The 21,842-nt window shown below is 46.4% G+C and overlaps 1 protein-coding gene across 1 annotated transcript in view; it reads right to left on the reverse strand.

Annotated features, from left to right (window-relative positions):
• The window catches only part of RIMS3 (regulating synaptic membrane exocytosis 3), a 60,568-nt gene that overhangs the window by 12,095 nt on the left and 26,631 nt on the right, over positions 1 to 21,842 (reverse strand). Inside the window, exon 2 of the mRNA XM_033956158.1 lies at positions 1,221 to 1,362. Within this exon, the coding sequence (XP_033812049.1) occupies positions 1,221 to 1,362 (142 nt within the window). The remainder of the gene's footprint in view (positions 1 to 1,220; positions 1,363 to 21,842) is intronic.

Genomic DNA, 21,842 nt, shown 5'->3' on the forward strand with positions numbered 1-21,842 from the left:
AGGAGAACGATAATGCATTTGAAACAAATCAAAGTGATTTACATAGGGTTACTAGACGTCCGGATTTCTCTGGACATGTCCTCCTTTTGAGGACATGTCCGGGGGTCTGGACGGCATGTCCGGGTTTTGAAAAGCTTTCCTTCGTGTAGACGAGCATCCGCGCATGCGCGAATGTCCTGCCTGAGAGAAGGCAGTGAGGGACGGGGCTGGGGCAGGATTGGAGGTGGGGCTTGGCGGTGTGACAGGATGGAACTGGGGTGGGGATGGGTGGGTCTAGGGATCCGGATTTTCCGGACAGAAAATCTGCTAATCCTAGGTTTACCTATATACTGAGGTACTTTTTTTTCTGTCCCTTGTGGGTTCACACTCTTATCTAATGTACCTGGAGGGGTTAAGTGACTTGTGCAGGATCTCAACCCCCTGAACTAACCATTAGTATATTTGTATTTAGTATTTATAGACCACTTACAGTCTCAATGGTTTACATTCAGGTATTCAAGTATTCCTGTCTGTCCTGGTGGGCTCACACTCTTATCTACTGTACCTGAGGCAAGGAGGAGTTAAGTGACTTGCCCAGGGTCACAAGGAGCAGTGCTGGGCTCGAACCTGCAGCCCTAACCACTAGGCCTCTACTCCACGACTAGTATAATTAGTAGAGGGACCAGCTAGAAGAAATGAGGAACAGTTGATACAATCCCACGGAAATTGAGCCGACTGAGGCCTTTCTTTTTGCGGTACTAAAGGAATGGCTAGTTTTTTAATCTCTGGTTGAGGGAACCTGAACCCAAGGTAGATTGTGAGCCCGCCGGGACAGACAGGGAAAAATGCTTGTGTACCTGAATAAATTAATGTAAACCGTTCTGAGCACCCTTGGGAGAACGGTATAAAAAAGTCAATAAAAAAAATAAAAAAATATTTCCATAGCTCCCCCAGTGAGAGGAGACTCCCCTGTCAGGGAATGTCTGTAAGTCTTGGCTGCGTCTGGTTTCCTGGATCTGCTCTCTCCTTTACTCCAGGAGCTCTAGGGAAACTTGGAGCCATCAGTGGCTCAACTTCAGTAAATCATTCTGCTATAAATTCTTGGTTTCCTAGATTCCACAACAGATTTTGGCAACGGATGCAAAATCACTAGAAAGAAGGAGGCTAAGTCCTAATTCCAGGCAGAAACACCGAGCCCGGTCAAACACAAACCTGTAGAGAAATCGCACTCGGACACTTACGTGCCATCGGAGCTGTTGCTGTTGGTGCTCCCATCTGTTGACTCACGGCTTCCTTGCCGAGTGACTCGGTTCCGCATCTCCACTGCGATGCCAGTTTCGGTGCTCCTTCGGATATTACTACGCAGCTTCTTTGTGCCACTCTCTAGAAAAAGAACAAAAGTTTGCATTACGTGAAAAAACTGAGCTGTGAAAGGAAAATAACGTTTGGCCTTTATTCTTCTTCAGCTACAATGGCTGGAGAGTACGGTAAAGTTTTCATTGCTACTACCTGTTCCACACTTGTTCTGTGGTATGGTACAGTGTGTGCTTGTGATGAGAGAGTTTGCACTATTGATTCCTGTGCTGTGGTGTAACACAAGGTGTGCTTGTGGTGAGGTTTGCACTATTGTTTCCTGTGCTTTGGTGTAACACAAGGTGTGCTTGTAGTGAAGTTTGCACTATTGTTTCTTGTGCTGTGGTGTAACACAGTGTGTAATTGTGATGGGGGAGGGGGAGTTTTCACTATTGTTTCCTGTGCTGTGGTGTAACACAAGGTGTGCTTGTGGTGAGGTTTACACTATTTCCTGTGCTGTGGTGTAACACAAGGTGTGCTTGTGATGAGGTTTGAACTATTGTTTCTTTTGCTGTGGTGTAACACAAGGTGTGCTTGTGGTGAGGTTTGCACTATTGTTTCCTGTGCTGTGGTGTAACACAAGGTGTGCTTGTGGTGAGGTTTGCACTATTGTTTCTTGTGCTGTAGTGTAACACAGTGTGTAATTGTGGTGGGGGAGGGGGAGTTTTCACTGTTGTTTCCTGTGCTGTGGTGTAACACAAGTGTATTTGTGGTGAGGTTTGAATTATTGTTTCCTGTGCTGTGGTGTGATACAGTGTGTGCTTGTGGTGGGGGAAGGGGGAGTTTGCACTATTGTTTCCTGTGCTGGGGTGTGACACAGTGTGTGCTAATGGTGGAGGAGGGGGAGTTTGCACTATTATTTCCTGTGATGGGGTGTGACACAGTGTGAGCTTGTGGTGGGGGGAGGGGGAATTGCACTATTGCTTCCTGTGCTGGGGTATGACACAGTGTGAGCTTGTGGTAGGGGGAGGGGGAATTTGCACTATTGTTTCCTGTGCTGGGGTATGACACAGTGTGAGCTTGTGGTAGGGGGAGGGGATATTTGCACTATTGTTTCCTGTGCTGGGGTATGACACAGTGTGTGCTAGTGGTGGGGTAGGGGGAGTTTGCACTATTATTTCCTGTGCTGGAGTATGACACAGTGTGAGCTTGTGGTAGGGGGAGGGGGGATTTGCACTATTGCTTCCTATGCTGGGGTGTGACACAGTGTGTGCTAGTGGTGAGGGGAGGGGGAGTTTGCACTATTGTTTCCTGTGCTGGAGTATGACACAGTGTGAGCTTGTGGTAGGGGGAGGGGGGATTTGCACTATTGCTTCCTATGCTGGGGTGTGACACAGTGTGAGCTTGTGGTGGGGGAGGGGGAGTTTGCACTATTGCTTCCTATGCTGGGGTGTGACACAGTGTGTGCTAGTGGTGAGGGAGGGGGAGTTTGCACTATTGTTTCCTATGCTGGGGTATGACACAGTGTGTGCTAGTGGTGGAGGAGGGGGAGTTTGCACTATTGTTTCCTGTGCTGGGGTGTGACACAGTGTGAGCTTGTGGTGGGGGAGGGGGAGTTTGCACTATTGCTTCCTGTGCTGGGGTGTGACACAGTGTGTGCTAGTGGTGAGGGAGGGGGAGTTTGCACTATTGCTTCCTGTGCTGGGGTATGGCACAGTGTGTGCTAGTGGTGAGGGAGGGGGAGTTTGCACTATTGTTTCCTGTGCTGGGGTGTGACAAAGTGTGAGCTTGTGGTGGCGGAGGGGGAGTTTGCACTATTGCTTCCTGTGCTGGGGTGTGACACAGTGTGTGCTAGTGGTGAGGGAGGGGGAGTTTGCACTATTGTTTCCTGTGCTGGGGTATGACACAGTGTGTGCTAGTGGTGAGGGGATGGGGCGTTTGCACTATTGTTTCCTGTGCTGGGGTGTGACACAGTGTGAGCTTGTGGTGGGGGAGGGGGAGTTTGCACTATTGCTTCCTATGCTGGGGTGTGACACAGTGTGTGCTAGTGGTGAGGGAGGGGGAGTTTGCATTATTGTTTCCTGTGCTGGGGCGTGACACAGTGTGAGCTTGTGGTGGGAGAGGGGGAGTTTGCACGATTGTTTCCTGTGCTGGGGTATGACACAGTGTGTGCTAGTGGTGAGGGGAGGGGGAGTTTGCACTATTGTTTCCTGTGCTGGGGTGTGACACAGTGTGTGCTAGTGGTGAGGGAGGGGGAGTTTGCACTATTGTTTCCTGTGCTGGGGTGTGACACAGTGTGAGCTTGTGGTGGGGGAGGGGGAGTTTGCACTATTGCTTCCTGTGCTGGGGTGTGACACAGTGTGTGCTAGTGGTGAGGGAGGGGGAGTTTGCAGTATTGTTTCCTGTGCTGGTGGTGGTGGGGGGGGCACAAGGAGAGGTTGGAGCAGCCTAGACTGTACCTCTTCTGTGAATATGCTGAACCTTTAGCTTCAGTGTGCCATATGGATTTCTGGACCTGCCTTTTGGATCTTCTGTTTATAATTTTATTATAGTTATTTATAAAAATTGGCTAAACGCCTCTTCCTTACAAGATTGAGCTGTTTACAATAAAGCAATCCATAGTCTCTCTCGCATGTTGAACTACTTACATGTACAACCATGATCAATATTACAAAGTGACAGAATTAATAACAACGACACTGGCTAAATGCTAACAGAGCACCTAATGATAGAATTAAACCTCATAAATAACACCTAATCCTCATTTTCCAGCTGAATCCTTCGCAATCAATGGTCCCCTTTAAGTGAAGGCCTTCAGGTTCCTCCGAAAGGACAGATCATTTGGATGCAAACCAATCCAGCCCCAAAGCTGCTCTTTACATCTGCCTTTTTACTTTTCTGATGGGACCCGGGGGCTGACTTACATCTGTCTGTTGGATGAAACCCCTCCTGCATCTGAAAACCCAGTGCTCAATTATTCCCCTTGAGCTCGAAGTTGGTCCCTTTCATCTGTTTCGCCATTGGCATTTGCTGAGCCTCTCATCAGTGCATTGGGGGTGGCAGAATGTCAAAGCTGAGTCCACAGGGAAAAGTAGAAAGGACCCAGATGGCTGATCAGGTGGGTCAGTATCCCACACCCTGGGCATTGTGAAATGACATCCTTTGCTGCCTTTTCAGTGTCACAGCAGAGGGAGCAGGGTGTGTTTTGGGTTGAAGAGATCCAACGGGGGCTCCAGAAAATGGAAGACGGATTGAAAGCAATGGAAGGAAAACCCAACTGTCTCAATCCCTTCTCCCTTTCTGGGCGCCAGAAGGTAAATCCTGCATAGAGGCTAATTTTTCCACAGGGTGTCTAGACTAAGAAGGAGCATAGGTGCAAGGCAAGTGTGATTACACGTGTGTGTGTGTGTGTCGCTAAATTAAGTGCCTAAGCGTCAGTCCCACACCAGCTCCACACATTCTCCACCCCCAGGGACACCTTGTTTGTAGATGCTGTTTCTCTTTGCCTAGTTTTGAATGCATATGTATAAATATCAATCTCCGTGCATGAAGCCTCTCATAAAATTACCCCCAAATTGTACAGGAATGCTACTGGTTATCGAATATGTTTTACAGAGCATGCCACGTTTTGTGCTCCTGGAGGAGCAGCCTGGTGCATTCTGGGATTTGTAGTTGTCAGCATAACAGAATGCAAATTGTGATTTCAAAATTCCTGGTTTATCTGGGGACGGGGGACAAGAAGGATTGGCAAGATCAGGGTGACTGTAGAAGTGGCCAGCTCTAACATTTGTCCAGTCTCCAGGCCCAAAAGATGAGGTCTTGTAGTAACAATCAAGTGAACCTAATTCAGGAGGGGGAGGGGAGCGTACCTACCCCCAGGCTAGCAACTGAATCTCTATTACAAAGCAGCCAGTCTATTCACGACACAGAGCAGGTCTGAAGCCCTTCAGCCGTCTGTCCGTAGTGACCTGACACCCTTCAATCTTGGTTCAGCTACGCTGGCGTGGAAGGGTTTACAGCAGCTTCTGCGTGGCTGAAAATAAACACGTTCACAAGATTCCCCAAGAATAGCTCTCTGATGATCTGTCTTCCCCATAATAAATAAATAAATGGTTCAGATTTTAAATTAAATGGTCTATTTTTGCCACACATGACTCTTGGAGCTTCTGCCTCGCATCTTCTCTCTGCCCTGCAACTAGCAGCCTATGGCAGCGCAGTATCTCGTCTCCATGGAGACGCAGCCCTCTGACGGTCCTGAGCTGGGTCCTATCCAGATCAGGCCGTCGGTCCTCGCATCCGCTCGGTGCTGGGTACGGCAACGACTCCTGCATCGGGACAAGAAGGGTCTTCCACTAGACACAATGCAGGGGCAAATATTCCATCTGGCCTATGGGCAATATCCGAGATGCAGCATTATAACGGGTCCAAGAGCCATCTAAGTGTCTTTATAAAATACATTTTGCAAAGCTATCAGAATGACGGTAAAATGCCCCCCCCCCCCCCAACTACGCCTGTGAACATATTCCATGCAAATTGTGTAAAAGTGTGCTTCTTGTCACTGTGCATGCTATTTTGCATGTATACACCCAAAAATGCTTCACAAAATTTCCCTGGAATGGAACAGCCCTTACAATTTTTATTCCTATACTGCTATTTATAATTTCTACAGCGCTGAAAGGCATACGCAAACTGTAAACCATAATCAGGTGCTGTAGTTCCAAGATGCAACGCCCCTTCCTCCAACAAAGCCCCAGCCACGGGTGTGCCTGTGGGACCTTTGGTGCAATATGTCATAGAGTGCATACTTTCACATGTGGCGTGCCCCTGAGTTTCAGGACAGAGATCCAGTTTAAATCAGTTCTACAAAGACTCCCGAGGCTCCTTTGTGTCTTTATAAAACAGGCTTCCAGAAACATGACGGTAGATAAAGGCCAACAGGCCCACCTAGTCTGCCCATCCGCAGTAACCTTTATCTCTTTCTCTTTCTGAGAGATCCCACGTGCCTATTCCAGGCTCTCATGAATTCAGATACAGTCTCCGTCTCCACCACCTCTTCTGGGAGACTGTTCCATGCATCTGCCACTCTTTCTGTAAAATACATTTCCTCAGATTACTCCGGAGCCTCTCACCTCTTAACTTCATCCTATGCCCTCTCATTGCAGAGCTTCCTTTTAAATGAAAGAGACTCGACTCATGCGCATTTACCCCATGTAGGTATTTAAAAGTCTCTATCATATCTCCCCTCTCCCGCCTTTTCTCCAAAGTCTACAGATTGAGATCTTTAAGTCAGTCCCCATACGCCTTATCACGAAGACCACGCACCATTTTAGTAGCCTTCCTCTGAACTGACTCCATCCTTTTTACATCTTTTTGAAGGTCTCCAGAATTGTACACAATATTCCAAATGAGGTTCACCAACGTCTTATACAGGGGCATCAATACCTCCTTTTTCCTACTGGCCATACCTCTCCCTATGCAACCTAGCATCCTTCTAGCTTTCACCGTCACTTTTTTCAACTTGTTTGGCCACCGTAAGATCATCACACCCAAATCCCGCTGTTCTGCCGTGCACATATGTTCTTCAACCCCTAAACTGTACCGTTCCCTATCAGTGCACAGATTCTCAATGTATCAACGTCATCTGTGAATGTGTGCACATTATTTCACACACAGTAACTTGCCCTCTGCTCTACCCAAGCAGCAGCCCTGGGACCTCCCACCAATGGGCCATCTCAAAGCTGCCATTTCCCTTGTGCTTTTCAAGTGGAAAGGGCATGACGGAATTATCCCTATGGATGTAGATGTATGGTTTATGAAGTATGTGCATACATCACGCTCCACCCCTTGGAAAGTACATCTTTCTCTGCACCAACTCTACACATGACGCACAGTTTTGTAAGGATGAGTTTCCAAGTGTAGAGCATGTTACATGTACAGAATATGCTTTGTTACCTGATCCCATAGATAAACACCAATACTGCAATTAAACAGTCCTTCTGGCAACTGTGCCAATTCTCATAAGAATAGCCTTACTGGGTCAGACCAATGGACCATCAAGCCCAATAGCCCGTTCTCATAGTGGCCAATCCAGGTTCCTAGCTCCTGGCCAAAACCCAAGGAGTAGCTCCATTCCATGCTACCGATCCAGGGCAAGCAGTGGCTTCCCCCATGTCTTTCTCAATAACAGATTATGGACTTTTCCTCCAGGAACTTGTCCAAACCTTTCGTAAAACCAGTTACGCTATCTGATCTTACCACATCCTCTGAGTGAAAAAAAATCTCTCCTATTGGTTTTAAAAGTATTTCCCTGTAACTTCATCGAGTGTCCCCTAGTCTTTGTAATTTTTGATGGAGTGAAAAATCGATTCGTTTGTACCCGTTCTACTCCACTCAGGATTTTGTAGACTTTGCAGCTTCATGCAGAAGGAGTAGCACCAATACATGTAAAGCTTGAATACAGCACAGACAGCTGAAGAGTGGTTCTTCATCTGAGCCCAATGTATGCATAACACTGATGAGAGATAAAGTGTGAATACAGCAGAGGGAATCGATGGGAGGGCCTTGGGGGTAGCAGTATACTGAAGGCTGTTAAATACTAAGAAATAACCTCTAAAGCAACAAAAAGCCATGAGAGAGAAGCCAGGCTCTGTCTTGAAGATTCAATCATGCACTTGGTAGCAGAGGATCAATAGGTGAGAGGTCTGGCTGCTGCCTGCCCCGCCCTGCCCACTTTCTCTTTCTGCTCATCTTCTCCTAATTTGTCTGGGTCTGCACAGCCCTTCCTCGACTGTGTTGCCATGGCAATTTCTTCTGCAATGCAGTGGGACCCCTACAGACAGCCCAGACTCCGGCAGCAGCTTGCAAAGTGTGTTCAGCATCAGAGCAGGCAGGGAACCCAGCGCTCCGCTCGTCCTGCGCTGGTTTGTGGGCACATGAGGAATGAAAGCAAGTTTGCAGTCGGGTTGATTGTCCTGGTCACAGTGTGGCAGTGGATCCAGCTCGGTAGAATCTGCCTGGGAAGAATGAGCTGAAAATTGGTTTGGTAGGGAGAAGGAGTCGGGGACTAAGGACCGAGATGCACAGAGCAGAAGGGAGAACACTTTTGATTAAGCAGAGGATAGCAACCAGGCAGTCATAACAGTCGACCTACCCGACAAATCCACACACAACAATTGCGCCAATCTGAATCTGCCATAAATGGCTATCTGGAAGGCCCTGATTTGCTCAGACTCCTCAGGCCCCGTCCCTTGGGAGGGGCTTGAGGCGCCTCAGGTGCCTCAAGCCCCTCCCAAGGGACGGGGCCTGAGGAGTCTGAGCAAATCAGGGCCTTCCAGATAGCCATGTTATGTAAAAAGTTCCCATAATCATCATATAAACCTTACCCTAATACTAGATACCAAGTGAATATTTTAAGTGTAGTGGGGGGGAGGTCCCCCACCCCCACCCCCTCAAAAAAGAGGGTTACTTTGTAACCCTCAAAAAGACAAAATAGTATCTGCTGTGGATTGTGATCGGGGAGTGCAATTGTCGGGGCACATTTGATGGGTCACTGGGTGTCTATAGCCATGTGGTTTTCCTGCTCCTTTCTTTACCCCATCACTGTCAACACACCAACACATTACCAGGAAAGCCTGAGAGGGATCTGGGGCCTCGCGGCTTCACTAAAGCCAGCTGAAAAACTGCTGAAGGGAAGATGCAGCTGTCAGCCACTTACATTTATGGCTACTGAAAGCCAAATCAGAGGAGGCTTTTCATCATGCCTGGGCCACCAACACATTGTACTCCTATTTAACTAAATGGAGCGCCACCCCCCCTAAATCTAGAAGCTCCTTGAAACTAAGCAGCTGGCCACAGGTCCACCTCTGTGATGAACTGAGAAAGGCTGGCTCATGAACCCTCTGGTCAGCGCAAAGCTTCACGCATCTTTCTTCGAGTGGCAACATTTTAAATAAGGAGGGTTCTGAGAATAATACTCCCAAACCCACCACATCAACTATTTTGAAGCCATATTAAAAGCTGAAAGAGGGATGACAATAAACGAAGCCGCAAGATGGAATTTGCAAAAGACCCCCAGGGAGGGAAAGGATTACAGGAGATGATATGGAGTTTTCAGAGCAGAGAGGGAAAGGAGAACGAGAATGAGATTGAAGGCACAGAAACCAGGACGGGCAATGACTACAAGAGTTTGTTTATGTCTTGGCTCCTGAGAGAGATCTTTACAAGCAACAGCACCTGTCCCATAGGAAAACCCAGACTCAAACGGTTGCATCAAAACACACCGCACCAGCTCCTCGGCAAAGGACAGCCTTGCGATTAAAAGGCTCAGAACCAGGAAAGCCAGGGATCAAATCCTGCATCTCCCCCCCCCCCCCCCCCCTTCATTACGCCAGGCAGAAACTTGTTTTAGGCTCTCCTGGGCAGGAAAATATATATCTACAGCACCTGACTATAATTTGCCATGAGCTCAGATCTGAAAACAAATAACACTTGGCCCAGTTGGTCCAATTACTTGGTGGATAACCAGCGGAGGGATTCCCACACCTTCCCCTGACATTCCCAGTAACTCCCATGATTCCAGTTCGCCTTCCATACCAGTTCTTTGTCATCACCCTATCTCATCGTTTCCTAGCCATCTCCAGTTCAGTCAGAAGTTACCATGACAACCGTCTTTTTCGGCCGCACAACCTGTTCATTTTCCTTCGTTTGCTTTGATACGAATTCAATATGGCTGCTCAGGGAAGTCTCAGCCGAGGGCTGTGGGATCTTTGGACCGCCACAGAACCACAACTGGGTTCAGAAGTGTTCCAAAGCTCTTCACACTGATCTTATTCCCCCTGACTCATTTGCTCTTTGTCTACTTTTCAGGGCCTAATTTGCCTTTGATAAGAATTCTGGAGAAGACCAAGGAACACTTCAAAGAACTGAGCAAAATATCTGAAATGAACCTGCTTCTAATACCACCCCCCACTAAGGCTGACTACAGGAGCCAGCTCTATGGATGCTTGAGCACCCCCAATATTGAACAAACTCCAGGGAGAGGTGATTTCCATTGGGTATAGCACCCCCAATCCTTTTGAAATGTTGGCTCCAATGTACCATATGGCATCCAGAAAAAGGAGGACAGATTTTGACATCCATATTTTACTTCCAATGTAAGTAAAACCCAGATGTCTCTATCCTTCTTCCTTACTTCCAGGCGTATCCAGAATGGTTGCTGGACTTCTCATTCTCACTGTTTTGTTGTTTGTAATAATTTCATCAAACAGAAAAATGCCCCTCAGGATGGTCTCACAAACCAACAAAAGGAAAACCAGAAAAATAATTCAAAACCTGAAATCCAAACTGTTTATATCTCTGTCCACTGGAGAGTTACTCATTTGAGAAAGTGTGCTCCAAATGTCACGTGAACAAAAAAGCCCCATAGAACACGGCAGCACATACAATGCAATAAACACAAGCATTAAAAAACTCCACAATATATATGGCACACTTTTCTCAAACACCAAGCCACTTCATCTCCAACGCTGGACACATCCCACACTGGAACTGAATCCTCTGCCGACCATATCTTCAGGGAAAAGTTGATCAATTATATCTCAACCAGGTCCCTTGTGCTGCCTCAGGAGAAATCCAAAGCATTTGTGCAAAGACAGAATTCACAATGGCTCCTTGTCAATCACTCATCTCGGCAGGAAATCCCTCCTACCCTCCTTCTGGAGTCACGTCTTGATGTGTCCGCTGCAACACCACTACTGCCAATCATTGTGCTGTATCTGGAGTCTGAGCAGACAGAGAAAGGTTTGGGTATCTGGAGCAACTCTGCAGATGTGAAGCTTCTGAGATCAGAACACCGTCTCTATGTCCTCTTGAGAGGCAGCTGCCCTGCATTCAGACCAAAGGTTCCATGGCTGTAGGAAAGGGTTCCCAGATAATCTGCTTAAACAAAGAATCACAAACTCTGGGCAGCATTTGTGAGATGACACTGATTTTCTTTTCTGGCTTATTAAGAACATAACAATAGCCCTACTGGGTCAGACCAATGGTCCATCAAGCCTAGTAGCCCGTTCTCACGGTGGCCAATCCAGATCCTCAGTACCCGGCCAAAACCCAAGGAGTGGCAACATTCCAGAATCTCAAAGAGTAACATGATTCCGGAATCCCAAAGAGTGGCAACATTCCATGCTGCCGATCCAGGACAAGCGGTGGCTTCTCCCATGTCTTTCTCAATAACAGACTATGGACTTTCCTCCAGGAACTTGTCCAAATCATTTTTTAAACCAGCTATGTTAACTGCTCTTACCATAACCTCTGGCAACGTGTTCCAGAGCTTAACTATTCTCCGAGTGAAAAAATATTTCCTCCTATTGGTTTTATAAGTATTTCCCTGTAACTTCATCGAGTGTCCCCTAGTCTTTGTCATTATTAACGTCCAGCACGTTCCCAACCTGCTCAGGTAAATGTCATTATATGGGTTATCCACAGTGACAAGCTGATGGCATGGAGGTAGCAATAGGCCATAGATAACGTTTCCCCTCTCTGATTGCATTACCAGGATGTCTGTGCTACTGCTGACAGGATCTGGAAACTGTTGTAAAGGAGTCTGGTGACCGGAGAGATCGGGGGTCACGGTAGAGAAGACAAGAATATTAGAAGGAAAAATGACAGCAAGCTGCTATGTTCAATGAAGAAATCTCAACATCAGGACGATCCCCATATGATGAGAAAGTATTTCCAGTGAAACAAAAAACAGAGTCAAAATCCCAATGACAGTAAAGAGAGCAGGGACAGAAACTAGGATGGGTCACTGATGGAAATGATGCAGTTGAGCAAGATGACATGATCTCCCAAAAGTAACCTGCAAATCATTTGTCAATAAAGGTTACTTTTGGGAGATCAGGTCTTCTTGCTCCATCATTATCATCAGAACTATGAGAGAAACAAATGTTCACATCTAAGGCCTTCTCCAATAAAGATATATTTTCATAGACACAGAATGGGGAAGCTATTGTTTTTTTAAACACTATATTCATTCATATTTAATTCAGCTTCAACTACCTTTCCACTGAAGACTCAAAGCAATTTTCAAAATCAGAATCTATAAACAACAGCAACAGCAATAATGCATCAGAAAAAAACAGACACTCATATAACAAACACCCGTCAATCAATCTATATATTCAATGGACTTGGGCAGCGGAAGTGGTGTCTCTCTTGCTTGAGTGTGGGATGTGCCTGACCTACCCTGCTAGACAAAGAGCTGTGCTGTGGGAGCAGCTGTGTTTCGAAAAACACTTCTTCCTCAGGGGTCCTGGATGTACCGTACATTTATATGCAAGAACCAAATGGATAACAGCAATAAGAACCTAAGAATAGCCTTACTGGGTCAGACCAATGGTCCATCAAGCCCAGTAGCCCGTTCTCACGGTGGCCAATCCAGGTCACTAATACCTGGCCAAAGCCCAAGAAGTAGCAACATTCCATGCTAACGATACAGGGCAAGCAATGGCTTCCCCATGTCTTTCTCAATAACAGACTATGGACTTTTCCTCCAGGAATTTGTCCAAACCTTTCTTAAAACCAGCTACGCTATCTGCTCTTACCACAACCTCTGGCGTTCCAGAGCTTAACTATTCTCTGAGTGCAAAAAATATTTCCTCCTATTGGTTTTAAAAGTACTTCCCTGTAAATTCATCACGTGTCCTCTAGTCTTTGTAATTTTTGACGGAGTGAAAATCAATCCACTTGTACCCGTTCTACTCCACTTAGGATTTTGTAGACTTCAATCATATCTCCCCTCAGCCTTCTCTTTTGCAAGCTTTTTAGTCTTTCCTCATACGAGAGGAGTTCCATCCCCTTTACCATCTTGGTCGCTCTTCTTTGAACTTTTTCAGGCGCCACTATATCTTTTTTGAACATGGGCAAATTGAAGTACTCTTGTCGAAACACTGTTCAGAAAAACGCTGTAATCCATTTGGTTCTTACATATCAATGTCCTGTACATCCAGGACTCCTGAGGAAGAAGTGTTTTTTGAAACACGAACCGTTTTGGGTCCGCATCATTCAACATCAAGGACTAAATTTGGATTAAATACTTTTTTATGATCTTTATTGCTTTTTATTTTATTGATTTGAATAAAATCCCTGTACCTTGTACATTTCCTTTTTGGTTTTGTTGTTGCTATCTAACTACAGTTTTGTATGGGAGCAGCTGTGGGAACCAAGCCTGATGCATCATGGGACACCAGAGCGGAACAACTGTGATGGCAAGGAAGCAGATGACCTACGGCACTCAGACACTACCTTATGGAATAGGATCTAGTGCTCACAGGTGGCTCTCTGTCAAAGTGACTCCTTCTTCTAGGCACCAGCTTATAGAATTACTCTGATGCCTATTCCACAACTTCTCTTTAAAATAACAAGTACTCAGCAGAATCAAATTACATATGAGACAGGGCAAACTCTCTCTGAGAGCCTAATAATGGAGTTTGCCCTATGCAGTGCTAATTAGAAACACAATTGATAGACAATCTTACTAAAGATTCCTTCCGTTTGCAAAATGTAAGGGGCTCCTGTATAATTTGAGCTTCCTGTAGGCTCTATTGCACCAAGTGTAATTGTACCTCCTTCTTGAATCAACCGTAAGGAACAAGATGGATTCACTTATGCAATTGTTCCTCCCAAAATGTGGGAGCTTAGCTATTTCATGCTTTCTGAGTAAAAGTAAATAATTCAAAATTGAATATGATGGAAAACTGGCAACAGTTTTTAAAAGTGGATGACGGAGGAGAAAGAAGTGGCGGAAAGACTAAACATGTTCTTTTCGTCAGTATTTACAAAAGAGGACACATCCAACGTACCGGAACCTGAACAAATCTTCAAAGGAGACCAAGCAGAAAATTAACATCCATGAAGGTAAGCTTCGAAGACGTACTCAAGCAGATAGATAGACTAAAAACTGACAAATCTCCGGGCCCGGACGGAATCCACCCTAAGGTATTGAAAGAACTAAAGGAGGAAATAGCGGAACTACTATAGCAAGTTTGTAATCTATCCCTGAAAACAGGGGTGATCCCAGAGGATTGGAAGATAGCAAATGTTGCGCCCATCTTTAAAAAAGGATCAAGAGGTGACCCGGGGAACTACAGACCGGTAAGTCTGACCTCGGTTCCGGGGAAAATGACGGAAGCAATGATAGAAGACAGCATCGATGAGCATCTAGAAAGGAATAAACTTATGATAACAAGCCAATATGGCTTCTGCAAGGGAAGATCGTGCCTAACGAACTTATTGCACTTCTTCGAAGGAATTAACAAACGGATGGACAAAGGGGACCCCATAGACTTAGATTTCCAAAAAGCCTTTGACAAGGTACCCCATGAACGCCTCTTTTGGAAACTGAAGAACCATGGGGTGGAAAGAGACGTACACAGATGGATCAAGAATTGGTTGGCAGGTAGGAAGCAAAGGGTACATAAGAACATAAGAAATGCCTGCACCAGATCAGACCTTGGGTCCATCTAGTCCGGCGATTTGCACACGCGGAGGCCCAGCCAGGCCTACCCTGGCGAATACCTTAGTTATTTGTATCCCTCAATGTGGCTTTCAAGAAGATGGGCATCCAACTTGCCCTTAAATCCTTGAATGGTGGTAGGAGTGAAGGGCCACTACTCGGACTGGAGGAGGGTCACAAGTGGTGTTCCGCAGGGGTCGGTACTCGGATCGCTGCTGTTCAATGTATTTATAAATGATCTAGAAACAGGGACGAAGTGCAAAGTAATAAAATTCACAGACGACACCAAACTATTTAGTGGGGCTAGGACTAAAGAGGACTGCGAAGATTTACAAAGGGACCTGAACAAACTAGGAGAGTGGGCGACGAGATGGTAGATGAAGTTCAATGTAGAGAAATATAGGAAACAGAAACCCGAAGTACAACTATACAATGGGAGGGCTGTTATTGGATGAGAGTAGAGAGCTGAACGGGGATGACGGGAATCGCGCGGGACCTGCGGGGATCCCGCGGGTTCCCCCTTTGGGTCACGGGGATCCCATGGGGATGCCCCCTAGGCTCGCGGGGATCCCGTGGGGACGCCCCCTAGGGTCGCGGGGATCCCGTGGGGATGCCTCCGAGGGTCGCGGGGTTCCTGCGGGGTTGGATCGCAGTGCACTCGAGCCGCAAGGGTAGTCTCCTTCTCCTTACCTGCCCTGTCGCAGCACACAGCTGAACGGAAATCTTCCCGACGTCAGCGCTGACATCAGGAAGACTTCCAGTCGGCTGTGTGCGGCAGGGCAGGTAGGGAGAAGGCAATGGCGTACGAAAGAGGGGGGAGGGGGCGGTCCGCCCCGGAGAATGTGCACAGCCGGTCAGGTCCCCCGATCGACCCACAACAGGCCCGGCCGACAAATCTCCCTGCCCTGTAGCCGTGAATCTAAATTACCTCTTACAGCAGCTTCACTACTCCAGCTGCTGTAAGAAGGTAATTTAAATTCGCGGCTACAGGACAGGGAGATTTGTCCGACCGGGCCTGTTCTGTTGTCGGTCGGGTGCAAAAGCGCCACAAAGGTGGAGGCAGGGAGGGAGGAAAGGTGGAGTGGAGAAGAAAAGACGCTTAAGGGGGGAGAAGGCCGCTGAAAGCACTGGGGAAGACAAAGGGGTGGAAAAGAACGCTGAAAGGACATGGGGTAAACGGGAGGAGGGGGGGGAAGGACCCTGAAAGCACTGGGGAAGACAAAGGGGTGGAGAATGCCACTGAAAGGACATGGGGAAAACAGGGGTGGAGAAGGCCGCTGAAAGGACATGGGGAAGACAGAGGGGGGAGAAGGCCGCTGAAAGGACATGGGGAAGACAGAGGGGGGAGAAGGACGCTGAAAGGACATGGGGAAGGCAGAGGGGGGAGTAGGATGTTGCCTGACAGGACATGGGGAAGATGGTGGGAGAGAAGGACACTGAAAGGAAATGGTGAAGAGGGAATGGGAAGAAGACGCTGGCAGGGAAGAAGACAGAGGTGCCAGACTATGGGGGGAGCGGAGGGAAAAAGATGGGTGCCAGACCAATTTGGGAGGGAGGAGAAAGGGAGAGGCACAGTAACAGAGCAAATGGAAGACACAGAGAGAAGAGAGGCAGTGGATGGAAGGAATTGAATGAGAACATGAAGAAAGCAGAAACCAGGCAATAAAGGTAGGAAAAAAATTCTTTTTTTTTTTTTTTTGCTTAAGGATAAAGTAGTATATTAGTTGTGTTGATAAAAATTTATAAACATTAGAGGCTCTGGTAGAAACCCGTTTACAAAGTATGTATTCTTCCCAATTAATATTTCCAAATTAATAAAGTCTTTTTGCTTATTTTTAAATGGGTTTCTACCAGAGCCTTTAATTGAGTAGCATAATTAAATGAAATAACTATTTCTGTAGTTTATAGGGACGGGCGGGGACGTAGGGGATTCCTCACGGGGATGTAGGGGATTCCTCGCGGGGACAGGCGGGGACGGAGGGGATTCCTCGCGGGGACGGGTGGGGACGGAGGGATTCCTCGCGGGGACGGGTGGGGACGGGTGGGAGTCCTCACGGGGAAGGGTGGGGACGGGTGGGACTTTGGCGGGGACAGGTGGGATTTCTGTCCCCGCGCAACTCTCTAGATGAGAGTACCCAAGAAAGGGACTTGGGGGTAATAGTGGACAAGACAATAAAGCCGTCGGCACAGTGCGCAGCGGCCGCTAAGAAGACAGATAGAATGCTAGGTACTATCAAGAAAGGTATTACAACTAGAACAAAAGAAGTTATCCTGCTTTTGTATTGGGCGATGGTGCGCCCGCACCTGGAGTACTGCGTCCAATATTGGTCGCTGTACCTTAAGAAGGATATGGCGATACTCGAGAGGGTTCAGAAGAGAGCGACACGTTTGATAAAAGGTATGGAAAACCTGACGTACGCTGAAAGACTGGAGAAACTGGGGCTCTTTTCCCTGGAGAAGCGGAGACTTAGAGGGGACATGATAGAGACTTACGAGATCATGAAGGGCATGGAGAAAGTGGAGAGGGACAGATTCTTCAAACTTTCGAAAATTACAAGAACGAGAGGCCATTTGGAAAAATTAAGAGGGGACAGATTCAGAACCAGTGCTAGGAAGTTCTTCTTCACCCAAAGGGTGGTGGACACCTGGAATGCGCTCCCAGAGGGCGTGATAAGACAGAGTACGGTATTGGGGTTCAAGAAGGGATTGGATGATTTCCTGAAGGAAAAGGGGATAGAAGGGTATGGATAGAGGATTACTATACAGGTCCTGGACCTGATGGGCTGCCACCTGAGCAGACTGCTGGGCATGATGGACCTCTGGTCTGACCCAGCAGAGGCACTGCTTATGTTCTTATGCGTTCTCAAAATTTATCCCAGCTAATAAATTTGTACCAAATTTTGAATTAGCCTTTCCAAACTGTTTATGAGCGGGCCAATATGCAAAAAGTTACAGAAATCCAAATACAAAGCGACCACATGCTCCTTGTTTCAAAATGCATTTCTTTTTATAATGGGACCATGTGACGGAGAGCGTGGTGCAGGGCCAGGTTACCTTAGGATCACTCCCTCACTTAGCCTAGATTCTCAAACATTTACGTTAAAAACCGATGGGCCGCTGTCGCAGCCTTTAGAGTAGCAATTTTAAAAAAGTGAGTCATTCTCCAAAAATTGCTCATGCTAATGAGGTTGGCAATGAGTAGCAAAGATTCGCTAAATTTGCATGTGCCTATGGGCACATTCAAGTTTTATTAGGATTTTATATACCGCCTATCAAGGTTATCTAAGCGGTTTTACAATCAGGTACTCAAGCATTTTCCCCTCTCTGTCCCGGTGGGCTCACAATCTATCTAACGTACCTGGGGCTATGGAGGATTAAGTGACTTGCCCAGGGTCACAAGGAGCAGCGCGGGGTTTGAACCCACAACCCCAGGGTGCTGAGGCTGTAGATCCAACCACTGCGCCACACACTCCTCATAAATGCAAAAAAAAAACCCAAAACACACCAACAAATCAAGCCGCCGAAGTCAAGCAACCCTCCACCCAACAACAGGAGAGATGTCCACTCTCTCCCGCCACCAAGTAACACACCCCCTTGGCAGCGGGAGATATGCCCACTCTCTCTCACCGCCGAGCAACACTCCCTGGCAGCAGGAGAGATGCCCACTCTCTCCCACAGCCATGACCCCCCCTTGCCTCCAACCACCCCCGCTCTCTCCCCCCTTACTTTACTTAGATGGCTGGCCAGAGGGACGCCTACTCCCTCTGGCCAGCAGGCCTGCCTCTTCAAAATGGATGGTCTTCCCCTCCCTGGTGCATCCTGGAATGCACTGGGAGGGGCCTGAGGCTCTGATTGGCCCAGGTTGTTTAAGGCCCCTCCCATAGTGTGTGTTGCTTGGAAGCAGGAGAGAGTGGGCATCTCTCCTACTGTTGGGTGGAGGGTTGCTTGACTTCGGTGACTCGTTTTGTTGTACCTCAGAATCGAAATATGATCTAATCTGCCTAAGCTTCCACAAATATTAAAACACATTTTTTAGTAAAATTAAGTACACCTGCACTTATCCATATCAGTAAAAGTACAGATTTTTTAAGTAGGACTGATAGAGCTGCTCACAAAAGCTAAAAATGTCTGAAAGTGGCTGAGACAACCCAGAGCCTCCTTCCATGTTTCCAAAATCCCCGAGAGGGGCAGGAATGCATTTCTTGTCTGTCTTAGTTATTATACGCTTGGACCTTCTATGAAATGGATTTGCAAAGTGCTGCATAGACCTGGTAATACCATACAAAGACGAAACTAATGATAATACTGGCTGGGGTGGGGGGGTGGGGGGGAACTACCCTCAATGCCATGAGAGACGTAACCAAATTCTTCTAAATTAAAATTAGAAAAGCTCTATGCAACCCTGGCTTGAACTTCATTGAAGCAAGGCTGAATATACCGATGGAACATAACCGAGCCTTCTGGTTTGGATTCCAGTGGAACGCACTCTAACTGCTCGGCCCGATATAAAGAGTTAACCATTTCAAACAGAGCCCTGAAACGATGCTTGCTCTGCTCCTCCTCGCATTCTGCGGTTATGTAGGAAAAACGGCAAGGGAAGAAAAGTTCATGCAGAGTCTAGGCGCCTGCCTTCGGCATCTGACGTTTTGAAACACTGTAATTATCCCAGAATAAAAACTGAACAAAGAAGTCAGTCCAAAACTGCAACGTAAAGTCCATAATCATCGTCTGGAATCAAGGTAGGGCAAACGCCACCTGCTCACAGGTCTGCAGGTAAAGAGAGACCCCACAAGCTAAGCCTTGATTTCTACTATGTAAAACAGTGTAGATCCTCTAATCAGATTTCTATTTCAGTCTTTACATAAAATGCTCTAGTATATTTCCAAAGGCATTAATAGTTATTTTGGTATGTGGACATAGTTTGGCAAATTGTTTGCTGTTCTGAGATCTCTCAAATATAAAAGTCCATTAAATTATATTGGTATATAAAGAGAATTGGTTATTATTATGATTATTGGAGAATAATTGTATAATTAGTATATTTTTCCTCTGTTTTGCTTTTTTGGGGGTAGGGGACATATATTAATTCTTGTTTTATATAAGCAACATACAGTAGGTACCTATGTATCTTTAGGAAAATAAGCTCATATAAGAAACCTAAGTAAGATTCAAATCCGTAGAAAAAATTTGCACCTTCTCCAAGAGAAACATAAATATTTGTGTGCACACGTGAATGGTATACAAAACCCCAGAGGACCTTACCAGACTAACACTAAACCAATCTCTTTTTACATCTCTAATACAGAATGATACGGGGACAAATTTTTCCCCTTCCCTATGGGAACTCATTTTCCTGTCCCATCCCTGCAAATTCTTTTCCTGTCCCTGCCCCATTCCTGCAAGCTCCATCCTCATCTGCACAAGCCTCAAACCCTTTGAAATCCTAAGTAGCAACATTCTAGAGCTCAGATTGTGATGTCATAATGCCTCATTCCACCAATGCCTAAGCTCCGTCCTCATCTGTACAAGCCTCAAACATGTTAAAATCCTAAGTGGCAACATTCTAGAGCTCAGATTGTGATGTCATAATGCCTCATTCCACCAATGCCTAAGCTCCGTCCTCATCTCACAAGCCTCAAACGTGTTAAAATCCTAAGTAGCAACATTCTAGAGCTCAGATTGTGATGTCATAATGCCTCATTCCACCAATGCCTAAGCTCCGTCCTCATCTACACAAGCCTCAAACGTGTTAAAATCCTAAGTGGCAACATTCTAGAGCTCAGATTGTGATGCCATAATGCCTCATTCCACCAATGCCTAAGCTCCGTCCTCATCTGCACAAGCCTCAAACACTTTAAAATCATAAATGTTTGAGGCTTGTGCGGTTACGGCAGAGCTTACAGGAATGGGACAGGTACAGCGATAAAACTCACGGGGAGGGGACGGGGAAATTGGGTTCCTGCAGGGAAGGGGACAAATTTGTCCCCGTGTCATTCTCTAATCTGTAATTCATTAACTATACAAAAACCCAGTGTACTGCATGGCCTATTGAAAGCATATTATGAATATGAGTTATCAGTGATGTCATTGTATCCAAATCTTGTAAAAAGCCTTAATACTTTCAATCCACGTACTCACAAAGATTGTCACTTAATTAAAGGGACTATCAGTCAAAAGGAAACACTTTTTTGCCCACTGTGGCTGAGGATTTTAACAGCCATTGAAAACAGACTTCATAGCTGAAAAGCCGGGAGTAGGACCACACAACACAAACACAGGTGTGATAGACCCTGATCGATTTTCAGAGGATTGTGTTTGTGAGGAGCTAGCTAGCTAAACTGAAGATGGCCAAGGCGATGGGGCTGAATGGTGGACATCCTAGAGTGTTGAAGGAACTTAGGGAAGTTCTGGTGGCTCCGCTGACTGACCTTTTCAATGCTTCTCTAGAGTCAGGAGTGGTACCGGAGGACTGGCGAAGGGCAGATGTGGTCCCTCTCCACAAAAGTAGAAGTAAGGAAGAAGGGAATTACAGGCCAGTAAATCTGACTTCTGTGGTAAGCAAATTAATGGAAACACTTTTAAAATAGAGAATGGTGAATTACAGGACCGGAGGCAACATGGATTCACTAGAGGTAGGTCTTGTCAGACAAATCTGATCAATTTCTTTGGGTGACCAGAGAATTGGATAGAGGGAGCGCACTAGATGTGGTGTATTTTAGATTTTAACAAAGCCTTTGACTTAGGCGTCTAACAAATAAACTGAGTGCCCTCAGTATGGGCCCTAAAGTGATGGACTGGGTCAGGAACTGGTTGAGTGGAAGGCGACAGAGGGTAGTAGTAAATGGAGATCACTCTGAGGAAAGGGAGGTTACCAGTGGTGTGCCTCAAGGTTCAGTTTTTGTAAGTGATATTGATGAAAGGCTGTTAGGTTAAGATTTGCTTCTTTGCAGATTATACCAAAAACTGTACTATCCCTGATGGTGTGAATAACATGAGGAAGGACCTAGTGAAGCCTGAAGAATGGTCTGAAATTTGGCAGCTAAGATTTAATGTTAAAAAA

This window comes from Geotrypetes seraphini, chromosome 8 (assembly GCF_902459505.1).
Source record: "Geotrypetes seraphini chromosome 8, aGeoSer1.1, whole genome shotgun sequence".
Taxonomy (NCBI): domain Eukaryota; kingdom Metazoa; phylum Chordata; class Amphibia; order Gymnophiona; family Dermophiidae; genus Geotrypetes; species Geotrypetes seraphini.